The sequence below is a fragment of the Athene noctua genome, chromosome 7 (assembly GCF_965140245.1).
Source record: "Athene noctua chromosome 7, bAthNoc1.hap1.1, whole genome shotgun sequence".
Classification (NCBI taxonomy): domain Eukaryota; kingdom Metazoa; phylum Chordata; class Aves; order Strigiformes; family Strigidae; genus Athene; species Athene noctua.
In genome coordinates, this window is record NC_134043.1 from 26,073,088 (window position 1) to 26,091,706 (window position 18,619).

At 38.1% G+C, this 18,619-nt stretch overlaps 1 protein-coding gene across 5 annotated transcripts in view; it reads left to right on the plus strand.

Annotated features, from left to right (window-relative positions):
• OSBPL6 (oxysterol binding protein like 6) overlaps nt 1–18,619 on the plus strand; it is a 105,423-nt gene that overhangs the window by 58,548 nt on the left and 28,256 nt on the right. For 4 of the 5 annotated variants that reach the window (XM_074911571.1, XM_074911574.1, XM_074911572.1 and 1 more), the window contains exons 3-10: nt 5,537–5,632; nt 8,824–8,946; nt 13,160–13,213; nt 13,885–13,998; nt 14,113–14,277; nt 14,796–14,928; nt 15,374–15,477; nt 16,357–16,449. In XM_074911571.1, coding sequence (XP_074767672.1) covers nt 5,537–5,632; nt 8,824–8,946; nt 13,160–13,213; nt 13,885–13,998; nt 14,113–14,277; nt 14,796–14,928; nt 15,374–15,477; nt 16,357–16,449 — 882 coding nt within the window. The remainder of the gene's footprint in view (nt 1–5,536; nt 5,633–8,823; nt 8,947–13,159; nt 13,214–13,884; nt 13,999–14,112; nt 14,278–14,795; nt 14,929–15,373; nt 15,478–16,356; nt 16,450–18,619) is intronic. The other variant, XM_074911575.1, reaches the window with a different exon arrangement.

An 18,619-nucleotide genomic window follows, 5' to 3' on the forward strand; every position in this document is an offset into this window, starting at 1 on the left:
ACATTTGAATTATCTCTGTCAGATGTTGTCAGTTTGTTTGCTCTATTTTGAGATAAGTGTGTCAAAATCTAAAGTGTCAAAGGAGAAGATTGTCGTTAAAGACTCAGACTATGACTTGGTAGTCATTGCAAACCATTGCTCTGGCAAGGAGAAGGTTTCTGTTACAATGATAACTCTTTTCTGCTTTATCCAGTTGTGCTAATACTTCCATTCAAGAAGCTATTCAGAGGAGAAAGAGCTTATTTATCTTCAGAACTTGTCAAAAAGTACCATGAAAAATAAAGGCTTCTTTGCTTCCAGAGCCTAGAAGCCTTGATGTGAAGTGCTACGTACAATATAAAGCTGGAGTTCCAGAAAGGGCTGACAGAGAGCACCTGAGCTAACAAATCCTTCACATTTCTGTAACATTTATTTTACGTATCCCAGGGAAGAAGTAGACATACATACCCATATGTTATTAATATGCTACAAAACTGCTGCTTAGATATACTTATCTTTCAGTAAAAATGTTGCAAAAAGAAAACGGTCTTTCTGTACAAGACAAGCATGTGCTACAAGAAGAAGAAAAAAAAGATTAACTAGATGTGCTATTCATAAAGTATTGTTAAGTTCCTTTGTTAGATAGCCCAGATGAGAATAGGACCATACTATGCTTATAGTTTTGAGAAGGTGATTAGGCATTGGATTTCATGCTAAACAGAATTAAAATAAGAAAACAAGTTTGTGCAGGGGTAGCTAGGTTGCAAGTAATGCCAGTGAATAGCAGGTAAGAAAAGATGCACTAGTTAGTCCTTTGGATCACATAAACCAACACAAACAACCCAGAGAGAAAAGCTCTGTTTTAACCTACAGTTAGAACACTGTATGTCTAGGCTCCATGGTTATGGGTGTTTAAGACCATTGAATGCTGTAAGCAAACCAAATGACCCACAATTCTTTTTTGTTAATTAACTGTTAGCCACATGTTGTGCACATTTCTGAACTAAAGAGGGTTTGAGTCCAGTGTGAGTGATAAATTCCTCACTACCTTGTCTTTGTCTTGAAAATGAATAAGTCATAAATTAGAGAGAAATCATTGCGTTAAACATAATTAAATTCCATTAAGTAATTAAGCAGCAAAGCACAAAGGGAGGCATGAATGCCAGACTTGTCCTTCACTAGATTTCCTATCTCTACTTACCCAGTACCTCTTTTTTTTTTAACTTGCCTTCCCTTTGAAAACAGTTGAATGTCTTTTCTTTTAATGGGAAGTCTCATTCAGTTAAAAGATGTTAGGGTCTTCAGCCTTTGGCCTGGTGGAGACCAGATGCTCCATGTGCTAGTGTTTGTTCTGGTGGACAAGGTGAATGCGTCACTGAACTCTTAACTGAGAAATGAAGCTGGTGAGATATATAGAAAGATATTGTAAAAACATTAATAAATACAGGACCAAAACAGCATTTCTATTCCCCACGTGTAGGCTTGTTAGGGGCATTTTGGGGGAAAGTGTGCTCAATATATAATGTACGTTGTAAATAATCTCAAAATTGAAGGAAGGATTGTATTTAGGACTAAGATTTAGTGATGCAGTTACAGAGCAATTTCAGTTGAATGTGAAATCTTGTTGAATTAATTTCCAAGAGCACCCAGAATTTGATGGTGCTGGCGTTTTTCTCCAGGACAAGCCAGCTATAGCACACAGGTAATCCTGAAGCATGATGGAAATCTGGAACAGAGCAAAGCAGAAGTTGATTTTGTCTGCCTGTATTCTTGGAATGAGAGGAGTGAGAGTACCAGGCTGATTGATATGCCTAGATTAATGGATTATTCATTTTTCTGTTCATATAAAGAAAACCCAGAAGCTGTATTGATCTGTCTCTTTCTTCCTTTTCTTATCAGATTTTTTTTTATCTGCTTCCTTTACCAACTCTATTTCTCTTATTAAAACAAAAAAAAGCCTTGATAATAGCTTCAAGATCGATATAATTTTTATTTCTGTGATGCTGAATAACTAACCTCTTGCATTATAAAAAGAACTGCTTTCAAAATGTTTAATTGTGTAATTTCTAACTGTAATTTTGCAGAAAAATAACATACATTAATGGAAAACATTTTGCACCAAGTAATGTCTCTTAATATTATGCTAGAGACATATCATAAATTTAAAAAAATGATTTTGTGTCATTTTAATGGTGGTCATGACAGAAAAGAATTGGAAAGCAGACATTTACAGACAAGACAACACTTCTTGAAGTAAGGAATGTAAAGAAGGCAATTTGATTTTAAAAGTGTTCATTTTCTTATTTCCAAATGAATACTTGAATAAGTCAGCATTCATTAAAGTGCTGTTAGCTAATAATGTATTTCTCAACTGAAGTGGAACTGTAATGACTGAGGGCTGATTAAAAAAAAAAAAAAGGCATAAAACCCCCTCGCCTTAAAATCATGCGACTGAAAATGTCACAGGAAATCTGGCAAGCCAAGGACTGTTGGGTTACTCCACTCTAAATATTGTACAATTCTAAACTGCAGTTATATAACAACAAACTATACCGGCTGCTGCATATGAGACCTTCAGAACATCTGTGTTGGGCATTGCTCCATCTCAAGATGGAGGGATTCCTGCCTGCCAAACAAAACTGGCAGAAAGTTGAGAATCGTCCTGATTATGCTAATCAAGCAACATTTTAATCTTCCTTAGAGAAACAGATTTAGGATTTTTTTTTTTTATATTGTTTAAATGTGATAGTGTGTGCATAAGCAGCATTTCATCTATTCAATGAGAAAACTTTACTATAGTTTATCGTTAGTAACTTTGTGGTGCTCAGCTCAAACATGCGTATTAAATTATTTGTCAGGTAATGTAGGAACCTGTGCTACATAAATACAGATGTTTTTCTCATTGGCTAGTAATAGACATTGGGCTAAGGAATAAGATGGGCCTTCAGTAAAGCAGAAGATTTCAAAGCATAGATGACAAAGCTCTTGCTGGTTGGCCCTGGGGAATGTGGCAGGTAACATAATACTGCTGCTTTTCCACATTCTTCACTGTAAAGTGAAATTGAAATAACTGAAAATAAAAGCCGATTATTGTTGCATAGTGGCAGGGATGTTTATTAATCTCCACCGACAACAGAGACAATTCCCATATTTTCCTATTCCCATTCACAGTGGCAAACTGAAAGAGAACAATGAAGGTCTGTGCGTTGCTCTGCAGCTAGATGTGGTCTGTGTTATATGTGCATTTATATAAATAGCTGTGATTATTTTAATTTTGTTTCGTTATGGTCCATATGTACTTAGTTATCTGTATAAACAATAATATTTACTCTGCTTTTTGCATGTATTATATTCTCTGATTGCTTCTGCTGTCACTTGTACCTGAGTAATTTCTTCTTCAGTGAATGTAAAGAAGCTCAATTGTGAACAAAATTTAATTGTCATTTTCATTTGAGAAAAACTTACCCTTCTCAGAGGGTAACTGCAATTACAAGTTTGTCATTATGTTACGTGTTCTGGAAATGCAATAGTTTTGCTTCATGCCAGAGAGATACTACTGACCTGTTGTGGTAGAATTCTTACCAAAGAATGAGAAGTAGCAAAATTTCAGCAGAGAACAAAATGCAAATCCAAGCAGGCAGAATGTGGTTATTTTCTCCTGTAGAAAAAATGCTTTTTCTTTTACAAAATATTAGTGAAATGTTTCTGGAAAATGGAAAGACATTTTTTAGATTTCTTTTAAGAATAGCAGTTTCTTTCAAGGCTAGTTGTGACATTATGTATTTCAGTTTTGAACCATGCTTTGAAGATACAAATTTTTATAATATGGTCATACATAAAACCAGCTGTAATGGTTTGAAATCATTGTGTTCCATAAATGTTCACCAGCAAGCCTATCAGATGAGACCTAGTAACTGATCTTGTGAACACCTGTAATCTATTACAGAATCACAGAATCATCCAGGTTGGAAAGGACCCTGGAGACCATCTAGTCCAACCGTTCTCCTAGCACAGTTCCCACCTACAGCCTATCCTTAAGTTCTAAATTGACCCTACTCTTGAACACCTCCAGGGATGGGGACTCCACCACCTCCCTGGGCAGCCCATTTCAACCCCTAACAACCCCTTCTGTAAAGAAATGCTTCCTAATATGTAGTCTGAACTTTCCCTGACGCATCTTGAGGCCATTCCCTCTTGTCCTGTCTCTTTCTACTAAGATAAAGAGGCTCATCCCCAGCTCTCTGCACCCTCCTTTCAGGTAGCTGTAGAGGGCGATGAGGTCTCCCCTCAGCCTCCTCTTCTCCAGACTAAACACCCCCAGTTCCCTCAGCCGCTCCTCATAGCACATGTGTTCCAGACCCTGCACCAGCTTTGTAGCCCTTCTCTGGACATGTTCGAGTAACTCTATGTCATTTTTGTAGTGAGGGGCCCAAAACTGAACACAGTATTCAAGGTGCGGCCTCACCAGTGCCAAGTAGAGGGGCAGGATCCTCTCCCTGTCCCTGCTGGCCACACTAATCCTGATACAAGCCAGGATGCCATTGGCCTTCTTGGCCACCTGAGCACACTGCTGGCTCATGTTCAGCCAGCTTTTAAAAGCACTCACATAATGAGTCACTTCACCTGAGTTGAGAAGTCAATAAGAAAATGCTAAGGTGTGATAATGAGTATGTTAGAGGCAGTAATATCTTATGTGCAATGGTTTGCTTTGGAAGTGAATGTAGGACAGTGCTGACTGTATGGTAAGTATACTCACTAACTTGTATCTTAGCAGAAAACGTAATAGGTCTTGTCTTCCTGGGAACTATTTGCACCTCTGTAGCTAAAAACTGCATTACTTCTTTCCTGGCTTTTTTTAGTTCCCAGTGGTTTCTAGACTGAAGAGTAATTTAGTTTAACAAACAATAATAGAAAGAGAGTGTTGTGGCTTAAGCCCTGCCAGCAACTAAGCAGCATGCAGCTACTTGCTGACTCCTTCGCCCAATCCCCATGGTGGGTTGGTGAGGAGAAATGAAAGAAAAAGTTAAATCCTCAGGGGCTGAGATAAGGACAGTTTAATAGGACAACACAAGAAGAGAAGAAATAATAACAATACTAATTAAAAAAATATATAAAGTGAGTGATGCACAGTGCAATTGCTCACCACCTGGAATCCAGTGCTCAGCCCATTCCAGAGCTGCATTCATTCCTCCCCTCAGCCAGCTCCCCCCATTATACACTGAGCATGAGTCATATGGTGTGGAATATCCTCTTGGCTAGTTTGGGTCACTGTCATGGCTGTGCCTACTCCCAGCTTCTTTAGAAAATTAACTCTATTCCTGGACAGAGAGGAAGGAAAGAGAGGTGTGTTGTCTCAGAAGAAAAACTATTTGTGCAGTTACGTTATGCATGGGTGGTATGTGGTATATCAGCCGTGACGCTGATACTTTATATAGGGAGTGTAATGATCAGTCATTCATAACTTAATATGTATTACAAAAAGTAACGCTGCATGATAAGTTGTTCTCTTTAATTACTTGTGTGGGATGGGTTTGTTTGTTTGTTTTTCTTTTTTAAGAGTGTTCATATTTTGGAGCGGAAGGCTTCTTCGGGAAGCACAGACCCTTCTTTAAGCAAGCAGTTCCTTGAAAGTGACCCTATCTCTCTATCCAAGGTAAGCCAAAGCATGGGCTGTAATCCAAGTTCTGTAGTTACAAAGCAGTTTGACTAACAACTTTGGGATATTGTTTTGTACGATTCTATCGTTGAGTATATTGTGAGTCTGCTCTGGAGCTTCCTGTTCCCCAGCTGAGGTGTCAGAGGGGCTGGTAATCTTTAGTAGATGTTATATTAACAAAATTAAGGATTGTGGTGGTGATGGTCTGTTTTGGGGGGTTTTGTGTGTGTATGGCCCCCAGGAGCAAATTTTACAATCTCGGAGCATAGGGCTAGAAGGGACTTTGAGAAATGATCTAGGCCAATCCTCTTGTTAAGGTAGAGCAAATCACATCCAAGTCCGAAAGTGCTGCTAATAAATAATTATACTAATTTAAAAGATATGTCCTAATGACATTCCTTGTGAGTAGTTTCTTAAATTTGAAATTTAAAATCTCTTGCTGAGACCTTCTTTCCTGAGGCAGAGAAATGGATAGAATCAACTTCTTCCTGGCTGAATTCCTCAGTTTTAGAATAAGTGATTCCAAGTAAATCTAATTCTGCATAAAGAAGGTTTCATTTTAAGATACTTCATATGAAAAAGTAAGATTATTACTGAAAAGGTGAGGATGCTGTGATGGAATATTTGGTGGAAAAGAAAAATCTGAAATTAAATGTAAGTTCTGAAACAGAACTAATAAAACAAATTTAAAAGGAAACATTCTGTTCATCCAGGGAAAATTAAATGGTTCATTCTGCTTTATCTGAAAAAGAGATACTTTGCAGACAAAAAGAATAGGTTCAGAAAGTTGTTGGTAGTGGCTCACTCACTCCTAATACCTAGGGCATATGCAGACCCAGGGACTGTAAGTTGTGCTTGTGTTACCCTGGTCCTGCTGCTTTGTGCAGAGCTGTTTCTTGTGTAGTATGTAGGGAATCACAGAAGTCCTCAAGAACTAATGCTGTACTTGAGAATCGGCACTGGATGACAACCCTTCAAGCATATCACTTTCACTCTGGTTTTCATCTGTTTCTGGCTGCTCTTGCATTATGTCCTTTGTATTGGGCGTATCTCATCACACCAAACCCGTGGGATTCAGCATAGTTAAGACTGTTAGAATGGTTTTAAGAACAGCTTGTAGCACCGGTGCAGCCGAAGACAGGTATCCACATTGCACTGAATAATTGCTCATTTTGTCCTTCTGTATCAGGCCTTTTGTTTAAATGAAGAGCTATATGATATTGTGTGATTTCTAGTTTAGAAGTAATCAATACTGATGTTATCTAGTAGATAAAAGACTTATGCCTGCAGCTGATCTTCTAAAGGAGAAATCAATATGATGAAGAATCTGTTGGCAGAGTTGTGGAGAGAGATTCTCTGCTCGCCCCAGGGGACTCATAGTTTAATTTGCCCCCCTCAAGTGCCAAGGGCTTCTTTGTAGGGAAAAAATAATGCATACGTACTTCCCTCTACAATAGTGGAAACAGAATATCCAAGCAAAAGACAGGGAAGTAGAAAATGTGTTTTTTGAGCATGGCATTTACAGGCAGTGGGATAGTTCTAGTATGTAGTTTTGAAGGGAAAACTAAACTGAGTAAACATTTCTATTAGAATTTACTACAGTATGTATTATTTGGGATAGACCTTTTCATCCTTCTCAGAATAACAAGACCTTATTGAAAATTGTAGATTTGAAATTTGCTGTTACTTTTGAAATAATATTTTTATAATAGTAACATTATCACGGCTTTGTAATTAACTTGAAGGTGTTACAAAAGAGTTGCAGTGCTTGGCTTTGAACCGTTTTGTGGGAAATGGGGGAGATGATTTTTTTTTCCTCCTTTAAATGCTTTGATGCTGTATGACCTTCATTTGATGCTGTATGACCTCCATTCTCTCGGTAACTTTTCATAACATCGCTGGGAGTTGTGACAGATCAGCTGAGAAAATGCAAGTTTACAACTTTTCAGGATACATTAGTAAGATAGAATCTCAACGAGCAGGCAGTAGATTTTTAAATTGGTATAGAATTTTGTTGATTACAGTAGTAGCAAGAGAACAGAAATTAAAGCTGACTTTTTTCTCCTTAAAAATATTGTTCTTTAGCTGTTCACTATGGTATAATTCTGGTTTGAGTCGTACAAGTTGTCATGCATAAGAAGTGGTATGTACAAGAAATATGCGTTAACTGGCTCCCTGAAAGGCATGCAGCTAGTCATATCTGAAATGATGTTATTCCTGTTTTCTTCTGTAGATAGAAAATTAGTTACTTTCCCTATAGATTTCTCTTAATACAGTGAGAATGAATACAGGAATCTTAAAAAAAATAGATTAATTTCCTTTTGCAGATTTCTAAAGGTGCAATTAGCCTGTGAGACTGTCATAAAATGCTTTTGAAGACAAAAGTTGGCTACATTCAAAACCAACAACAAACCAACCTCTTTTGCTTGTTTATCTGATTTTAAGGAAAAATTAGAGTATCCTGAATCAATGTAGCTTGTACTTCAAAGATCAGAAAATTTACAACATTTTATGATGAGGGAATACCACAAAGGGCACTGTTAATATATGTCCGTAGAGTTAACAGTATGGATTTCTCCTCATTTCATCTCACAATCCCATCTTTTTTTAGAGAAGGAATACTCTGAGTAAAGGTACATTTTAACATGCAGATTCTGCCCATACCCCACATGCAAAATCTCTTCAGTCCTAGTTCTTATAGTGCAGTGCTAATTTGTGAGGTGCCTTCTGGGTAGAGTTAACAAGTGGCCAGAGCCACCTGCATTTTAACACCGTTACCTCCAGTAGTAGGTCTGACCTTTCTTATACTTAGCTCAGCCACAATTTAATCCTGTTTTCATATATTTGGATGTGTTTATTTCTTTGGGATTCAGTCCTTGTGAACAGCATGTCCACACCCACTCTGAGATTGTCGTTCAGTTACAGTGTCAGACTTTTTTAAAAGCTTCAACTTCATTTTAGTTCCCTGGTAAAGGTTAAACTTCAAAAAAATATTAATATTCAGTAGTTTTGAGTGAGATGCAGTCAGACATAATACAGTTACCATGTAGTTTGGTACCTAAATAGGCTGGTTTAAAAGCCTTGCCCTCCTTTACTCTGTCTTGCACTGGAAAATTTTTACTACATATAAGTGCAATTATTCATGTGTGTGCAGTTAATTAATCAGTGTGTCTTCATACTTTTACCAGGAACCTGACAGCTGGGAAATCATAGAGGGTCTGAAGATAGGCCAAACCAATGTCCAGAAGCCAGACAAACATGAAGGTTTCATGCTGAAAAAGAGAAAATGGCCTTTAAAAGGTTGGCACAAGGTAAATGCCTCATAAAACACTCAAAAGATTATTATTTTATGTTGGGATTTTTTTGTCTAGAGGAAATTAGCATGTCAAATAAATGGCCAGGATTTTGGTGTATGACTTTTTCTTCAAATTGTGTAAAGAATTAGTTTGCATACCAGCTCATGGCTTCCAAATTGCAGTGCCTACTGCCTAATGTTGTATTCAAAATCCAATTGGAAGTTGTAAATAATGCAGCAGATGCCTTGTAGTTTAAGATGTTTAATCAATATTCCTTTTATTCTTTCCAGTATATTATAGCAAAATGTAGCCATGGACTGTTTAGACTGCACTGAGTTTGCATTGAAGTACACAGGACCTCATGATAGCAGAGGAGCTTTTGCATGGACCCAAGGTGTTTGTATGGAGAGCATTCCCCTTCAGGCATGCTGACTAGGCAGATTTGCTCAGCTTTGTCCCTGAATTTTGTTTGTCTTCTTGATTGCAGTCTTCTGTGTGGACATGCAGTAGGACTCATTTTTGCCATTAGATGTCTAAATTTAAAAAAACAAAACAAAACACCCCAAAACTCGACCCCAAATCTGTTTCTATTTAGTTAATTTGGAGACATTTCTCCATGCATAATTCTACCTTTTGTTAGCCCTAAACCTGGTGTTCATAAACTCATTTGTCTGTATTTTATACCATAATAATTACTTTTTTTCCCCCTTTGTAGTAATTGGATGTGTGGTATTGACACTCACCTTTTTGTAGCTGAGAGTACTTGAAGCAGAATAATTTTCTAGGACAGAATGTGTTTTACTGCAAAGGATAGGAAACCATTTGTTATATATGGCATTTCTTCTGGGAAAGCATTAACACTGTTTTTTTGCTAAACACTGTGGAACTTAGTTCTGAATCCAAATGCAGTCAATACTAGTATAAATTACACTTTTCTAATTTCTTTCTACTTTCTGAATGTTATAGTGGGGGTCTACTATGGCCACCGGACCAGGAGGACTGAGCTGATGAGGCCCTCTATAGACAGATAGGAGCAGCCTCACACTCACAAGCCCTGGTCTTCATGGGGGGCTTCAGCCACCCCAGTATCTGTTGAAGGGGCAACACAGCAGGGCATGAGCAATCCAGGAGGTTCCTGGCATGCATTGATGATAACTTCCTTCTCCAAGTAATAGAGGAGGCAATGAGAAGGGGTGATGTGCTGGGTCTTGTTCTCACCAACAAGGAGGGCTGGTGGGAGTGTGGAGGTCAAGGGCAGCCTTGGCTGCAGTGACTGTGAAATGGTGGAGTTCAAGATCCTTAGGGCAGTGAGGAGGGTGCACAGCAAGCTCGCTACCCTGGACTTCAGGAGAGCAGCCTTTGGCCTCTTCAGGGATCTGCTTGGCAGAGTACCATGGGATAAAGCTCTGGAGGGAAGAGGGGCCCAAGAAAGGTGGATAATATTCAAGGATCACCTCCTCCAAGCTCAGGAGTGATGCATCCTGACAAAGAGGAAGTCAGGTAGGAACACTAAGAGTCCTGCATGGATGAACAGTTTAATCCTGGATAAGCTCAAACACAAAGAAGCAGCCTACAGAGTGTGGAGCAGATAGCCTGGGAGGAATAGAGAGAAACTGTCCAAGCAGCCAGGGATCAGGTTGGTCAAAGCCCTGATAGTATTAACTCTGGCCAGGGATGTCAAGGGCAACAAGAAAAGCTTTTATAGGTACATTGGTGCTAAAATGAAGACTAGGGAAAATGTGGACCCTCTCCAGAAGGAAATGGGAGACATGGTTACCTGAGATACGGAGAAGGCTGCGGTACTCAACAATGTTTTTGTCTCAGTCTTCACTGGCAAGTGCTCCAGCCACACTGCCCAAGGTGCAGAAGGCCAAGGAGGGGACTGGGAGAGTGAACAACCACCCACTGTAGGAGAAGATCATGTTAGAGACCATCTAAGGAACCTGAAGGTGCACAAGTCCATAGGACCTGATGAGATGCATCCATGGGTCCTGAGGGAACTCGTGGATGAAGTAGCTAAGGCACTATGTATCATATTTGAGAAGTCATGGCAATCTGGTGAAGTTCCCACTGACTGGAAAAGGGGAAATATAACCCACATTTTTAAAAATGGAAAAAAATACCTGGGGAACTACAGACCAGTCAGTCTCATCTCTCTGCCCAGCAAGATCATGGAGCAGATCCTTCAGGAAACTATGCTAGGACACATGGATAATAAGGTTGTGACTGTTGACAGCCAACATGGCTTCACTAAGGTTAAATCATGCCTGACAAGTTTAGTGGCTTTCTTTGATGGGGTTATGTGAATAAGGGTAGAGCAACAGACATCATCTACCTGGATTTGTGCAAAGCATTTGACACTGTTTTCCACATGACATCCTTGTCTCTAAATTGGAGAGACTTGGATTTGATGGATGGATCACTCAGCAGATAAGGAATTGGCTGGATGATTGCACTCTAGGAGTTGTGGTCAACCGCTCAGTGTCCAAGTGACGAGTGACGTTCCTCAGGGGTCGGTGTTGGGACTGGTGCTGTTTCACTCCTTTGGTGACATGGTTAGTAGGATTGAGTGCACCCTCGACAAGTTTGCTCATGACACTAAGCTGCGTGGTGCAGTCGACAGGCTGGAGGGAAGGGATGTGCCATCCAGAGGGACCTGGACAGTCTGGAGAGGTATGGAACTTAGAGAGGCAGAGCCATGTGAAATTAATATCATGTGCTTGTGAAGTCTATTAATGACTATACCTAGTTAAAAAACAACAGGACCAAAACCATCCTGTTGTTTTGACATCTTATTCAAGAAGTTATGTCTCCAGAAAAGCACTGTTTTCTCACCCTGTGTAAGATATTGGTACCATCTGTTGTGTGACTGACATAATTTCCAGAACCATCTTCAGAAGATATTTTCTTCCATCTAACTACTGACCCTGCTCATAGTGTTGACTTAACAGGTTCACATCATGAAAACATTGTTCTTCCCTTCCATGTTGGACAGCTTAGAGAGTGTAGGATAATCACAGAATCGTCTAGGTTGGAAAAGACCTTGAAGATCATCCAGTCCAACCATTTACCTAACATTGACAGTTCCAAACACTGACAGTTCCAAAAATAATATTTTGTTGTGTTCTAGATTTTCAACATAGATTAATGCTTTAGGTTAGACTCTAAAAATACAAATTAGTTTCTATTAATTAGCATGTTTTGAAAGTTCATGGTGGTAAACCTAATTAGTGAATCTCATTTAAAGTCTAGGTTTCCTGCTAGGCTATATCTTTATGCTGTGTGCCAAAGTCTATGCTAACTTGTCCTTAATGCAACTTGAGTGGTTTGGTACACACAAGTTAGGGCAACTTTAATTGCAGGAAAAACAAGTTGTAAATAGGGGATTCTGCTCTCAGCTGTAAGAGCAACTCAGCAAAATAAAGATGTAGCAGTGGCACAAATGAGCATTGTCAGGTTAGCCTAGTCCTGGTAACTGTGTCAGTGAAGATATAGTGGCTCATGCCATATCAGTGACTAACATCCAAAACATAAGCCCTCCCATGACCTGGGTATGTTGCTGAGAATGCTGTAATGTTTGCTCTTATACTAATAACTGTCTTAACTTGGTTACAGCTAGAAAAGGCATAATCAGCACAAATTGCAGTCTCATCTTTATCTCACTGAGTAGGAGCTCTGCCATGAGGCACAAAGTTTTGGATGGTAGAACAGTGTCACAGCCTGCATTTTTTTTTCCCAGCTGGAGATCAAGGAGACTACAAGAACATGCATATGTGGGTCTTCCTTTTGGGATGTAGATCTTGCACTAGGGAAAACTTTTCAGTTTCTGGATAAGGAAGGTAGTTGGTTAATTTGAAATGTGACCAGCTTCTGTGGGAAGAAAACCAGGAGGAAAATGAAGAAACATACATAACTCTTGTCCTACAGTATCTTTATTATAGAGTTTATTGAATTGACTGGAAAACTGAAAAAATACAATTCATTATTGAGGTTTGTTAAGTTAAACCTAAAACATAATGTTGAAAAAAGAGAATCTGGTTTTTTTTTTTTCTTAGAATATAATTGTTGTTCAAAAAACCCAAGAAAGAAAAATATTCAATACTGTAGTTATCCTCTTTCCAACCCACGAATATTCCTTAATTGCTACAGTGATCCTTTTCTTTTGCAGATGAATTATTGTATACAGTTTAAATTGCATCTGCTCTTTTTTTTTTTTTTTTTTTTCCAGAGGTTTTTTGTCCTGGATAATGGAATGTTGAAATATTCAAAATCACCAATTGATGTAAGTAAAGTTGAAGACTATTTTAAAATTTGTATTGGAATTCAGCCAGCCAGGGTGATTAAATCTCATATTTGCTCTAGGCATATTTATGACAGCACACACGTGAAAGTTGTTGATGAATATGAAGAGCGATCTGTATATTCTACCTTTTCTTCTATGAAAATAAAAACTACATTACTTATGGTAGATATTTGTTTTTTAATGAAGGTGCTTGAGAGATTAGCCTGACTCTGTATTTTTCAATTTTTATGTCAGTCAGAGCTGATTGTTCTGAGATATGTGGATAGGACAGAGAAGCGATTACAATGTATTCAAGAGAGATAAAGGGTAGCATTAAATTAGTTAGATCTGATACCAATAGCTATCAAGTAGTAGCAGCAGGGAGCTGAGTGCTGTCTAATTTTCTCTGCTTCTCACTTACCTGTAGCTGTGTATTGGTGTGAACCAACACACTTTAACTTTGGAGTTAGCTCTGCACTGAGCACTTCATGTGAGATAGTTTTCTCTGTCTATAAATATTTCTTAATATTTTTTCTTTTTTTTTCTTAATATGGTTTCATATTAAAATGTTCATAAAATGGGAAACATTTCAACACCAGATATATTTCTGTTAAATTCAGTAAAGAAGTGTATGATAACTACCAATTTCTTACCCTGCTTTTTGATTTTAGATACAGAAAGGCAAAGTCCATGGGAGCATTGATGTTGGTTTATCAGTTATGTCTATAAAAAAGAAGGCTCGTAGAATAGATCTTGACACAGAAGAACACATCTATCATCTGAAGGTAAGAAGGAGTGCAAATACTTGTTTCCTTTTCCTCCACAGTGAAAATAAACTAAAAAAGACATGCAGAAAAGTAGTATTTTGAATGCTTTCTTGATAATGAATTTGTTTCCAGGTGAAGTCTCAGGATTCATTTGATGCGTGGGTTTCAAAATTACGCCACCACCGGTTGTACCGTCAGAATGAGATTGTGAGATCTCCGAGAGATGCTAGCTTTCATATATTCCCTTCAGCCTCTACTACAGAGTCTTCACCAGCTGCTAATGTGTCAGATGGAAAGGTATGTAGTGTTCTTTTGTTGAAAACTCATGCCTGCTGGGCTTGCTCATGGGCAGTTTCAGCAGGCTCTGCTTTCAATGCCAAGAGGAATTTCCACTGTGGGAACCAATGGTCAGCAGAAAAAAGTGAGTGTGTGCAGCTGAAAGACTGTCTAATTTGGCCTTACTGCAGCCTTCATTAATGGGCTGCTGTAGAGACCGTGCAAAGAATTCACCATCTCCAAAACAATTTGCACTTGCCTTTGTCTTCAGGGATAAATCTGTCTCTTTACTGTTTGATAATTTTTTCCACTTAAAAAACAGCTTTTCTAACTGATGCTTAGCAGATACAGTTAGTTTGTGAGGTTCTTTGGTTCTCCAACATGCTGTTCAGAAAGACTGGCATCTTGGGGAATGATACAGTCAAATATGTCACTGAAATCATGATGCATGTTTTGTTTTCTTCGTCTGAAGTAGAATGGTGATTACACTGACCGAGCAACATAGCTACAGTAAATTTAAACATTTTATTATGCCTTAGGTGCAACAAAATAGCTTCCCCTGGCAGTCTCCTATACCTTGCAGTAACAGCCTTCCTGCCACCTGCACTACTGGTCAGAGTAAAGTAGCAGCCTGGTTGCAGGACTCTGAAGAGATGGACAGATGTGCAGAAGGTTAGTCTTTACCTTTTCATGCCTTGTTCTTTCAGCAAAACTTCTTGTTATATAAAATAACCAGTTTACTAACTGTTTAAGTTGCATCTTTACATGCACATGAAGCAGCTCTTCAGGTAATTAGATGCTTGTGGTAGAAACTTCCGTCTCTGCATGTTTTGGGATGTTGCTTTTAAAATTTATCTTAATAATCTGTATTATCTTAATGGATATCATTATTAAAATATGATCAACTTTTGAGGTCCAGAGCAGTTGCTGATGCCCATAGAAATAACAAGTGCTCAACATCTCTAAAAATAAAGCTTTTACTTAGATGCCTTACTACAAGAGATGAGGACATTTGACTTTTATAATGCAATAAAGTGCCAATGATGGACATCTTGGGAAAAATAAAAAATAAGTCCGAAATGAAGCACCTCATGTATTTTTGTTTTACATCTGTTAGATCTTGCTCATTGTCAGTCAAACCTTGTGGAACTCAGTAAACTTCTTCAAAATTTAGAAATACTACAGAGAACTCAGTCAGCACCAAATTTTACGGACATGCAGGTAAATATGCTTGAACGTAAATTATCACACTGAAATATTTGTTCTTTGTGTTAAGGGAAATATAGAGATGTCTGTTAACTCAGAATGATTTTCTGAAATCTTAGTAACCCCTGGATGAAAGGTTTATGTTATGTGTTTATCCTAATCATGTGTAAACAAATAATTAAGATGTATTAACTATTTGAGTTAAATAGGATGAATCAAATGATTAAGTTTAAGTTAAATGGTTAACTGTTACAGTAGAAATATATTGAAATTGTATTTAAGAAGTTTTTATTGTGCTGAGTAGGATATCATTTTAAGTTTTTAAGGAGTGGAGACCAAAAGACTCTCAAAGATGAAGTTGCATGCTCTAGAAAAGAGGGCACAGTACAAAGGGGCCAAGGGTTGGACTATTTCCCAGTTCAGGGAGAGTTTTCCTCTTGACCACAAGAAAGCAACGGCAGATCCTAAATACTTTTTTCCTTTTTCACTTAGTCCCCCTGAGTACTCAAATCTCTCCGTGGTGTTGGTGCACTGGGAAGTCTGGTTCCAATGAGGTAACGAGACTTACCATTGATTTTGGGAAGAGGTGAACTCTATATCCCTCTGAATAGTACCAGAACAGAAATCCATGAGGATTTCAAGATCTGGTCCTAAATATTGTGCACTCCTGAAGTTTTGCTAAATGAGCTAAGTATACCGTGTGTTTATAGAAGTGTATGGATAGCTACAGCTAGACTCTGCTGTAGTTGCAGGCCCTGGCAGCGGCATTCTTCTCCTTACTTTCTAATTTGTAGATGTCTAACACTACAATTCTTTACTAACTTGCTGTACTGTCTGTGTTGGTTGTGTCAACTTAATAGTACTTTGTCACTTTTAACCATTTGTGTAATGTAGGCTAACTGTGTAGATATTTCAAAGAAAGACAAGCGGGTCACAAGACGATGGAGAACAAAAAGTGTCAGCAAAGATGCAAAAATTCAACTTCAGGTACTGAATACACAATGTTTTACTTTTCACTGTACTTTTAGATTAACCTTTAAGCATGAAATGATATATTAGCAGAAAGTAGGAAGTTGGTGTACTGTCTCTTATGTTCCTGATGAAGTAAATTAAATCTCAGTTTGTTGTTTAAAATCTAGAGAAGACAGTGCAAAAAGTGTTGATTTTGCTTTCATTCATGTGAAAACATTGCCATCTAGGGAAAGGGGTGTGTGTGTGTGTCTGAATACTAGTCAGTTAAGGTTCAAAAAAGGCAATATGCATGCAGCTCGTGGGGATACTGATGTTCTATCTCAAACTTGCCAAGAAGGGACAGTTGAGCAGGTGACATCAAGCTAAAAGCAGAAAAAATGAATGAAATACTAAATACACCAGTTGTGTTTATCGAGACCTATACTAGGAATGTTACAAATGAAAAGTATTTTCACATGCCTTCTCTTATGGAAAAGGCTAGTATGGAAACAAACTGAATAAACCAAAGAATAAACTATCTGAAGAAAGAATTTACCCCATCCTGCCTTAGAGCTGGAAAGTAAAATCACAGAAATAAGCATACTACATTTGTATTACTGCTAGATCCAGGGTGTTTTACTGTGTTTTGTCAGAAGTAGTTGTGTGTTTTGAGGCCTAATCCAAAACCTAATCTTTTTTAGAATTGAGCAACTGATAATGAAGACTATATTCAACTGACTTCAGGAGCTAACAATCACCATTGTGCTGTCTGCTACAGAATAAAAAATATCAGCAACTTTTGATCCATTTAAATTCCTTGAAATTCATGCAAACTTTGAAAGCCCTTTGTCCCCTAGAGGCACAATAAGGAGTTTTCTGTGACTCAGAGGCACAATAAGGAGCTCTCTGTGACTCATTTAAGATTAATAATCTTAAGGAAAAAAAAAAAAATTGTAGAAATTGCATCAGCTTTCTCATTGCTGCTGGTGTAGGTGATTTTTCTTTCTACCTGTTACACTAGATAAATCACAGTAGATTGAACAATGAAGCATCTGTTAGGATTAAAAAGGCTTATTAACAAAGGAATTTTGGTGATTGATGTCATATCCTATTTCCTGTGTTTGAAGGATCACTGTGTTTCCCTGCTGCTGAATAACAGAGGCAAATAAAAATATCAGGAAAATGGATGCAAGTACTTAGGGCCTATGAAGAGGCAGAGTCAACACTGCATGTTCTTTTTGCATGCCACAGTGGACTCAGAGAAATTCCTCTCCCCAAAAATGATTAAAAAATGATGAAAGAAGTCAATGTATGATGATATAGGGTGAGTCATGAGGAATTATGAGGTGTTTGTTGCCTGCTCTTTGCCAAAGTGACACTGGACCATGCTTCGATCATTTTGGCACCTGACTTTCAGACTGCTGTTTGAGACTTGGCAGGATTTGTGCCTCAGCTCCTGAAATTCTCAAATACAGTCAGTTTGCAGGTTTCCCTGAGAGAATTTGTGTGTGTAGCACCGCTCTATATGGGCCTGTTGCTTCTGCGTCGATAATGAACTCTGTCTAACCTGGGACAGCATTAACTACTGACAAGCTTAATGCTGAAAAGCATTAAGTTATTGATGACTGATTTATAAATTAATTTTCAGTGAAACAGAAACAATAAAATTATTCTAAATTATATGGAAGATGAAGACTCCTTTTTGGCTGCTCCCTTATCTTACCTAGTTTGATGGGCTCAACACACTACTTGTTCTTCCAAGGGCTGTCCTGTTCCGTGAGTGGTCTAAACCTGTGGTCCGTGGAAGATGGCCTCACTCTGCCTCATTGTGTTATTCCTAATCTGCTTGTGTTTCTATTCCACTAAAATGTGGATTTTTCTCCCATTCCTAGGTGCTTTTTAAGCTTACAGTCCCATTTTGTTCTTCTGTTAGCCATTCTTTCTAGTTTCATTTGCATTCTTTAAGGGCTGTTTTTTAAAGACTACTCCAATTCTTTATAAACTGTTTATCAGGACATCCACCACTGAGAATCACTTTGTCTAATTTGTGATCATTTCTTCATGGTGCCTACACATGTTTTGCTATTAAGTGTTTGACATTTGGTAATAATAAAACTTCTGTTGTCCTTTTTCTTTCTTCATGCCTTCATACATCTCTTTAGTTTTAGGGGATAATTAACTTTAAGCTAGTTGCACTATTAATTTA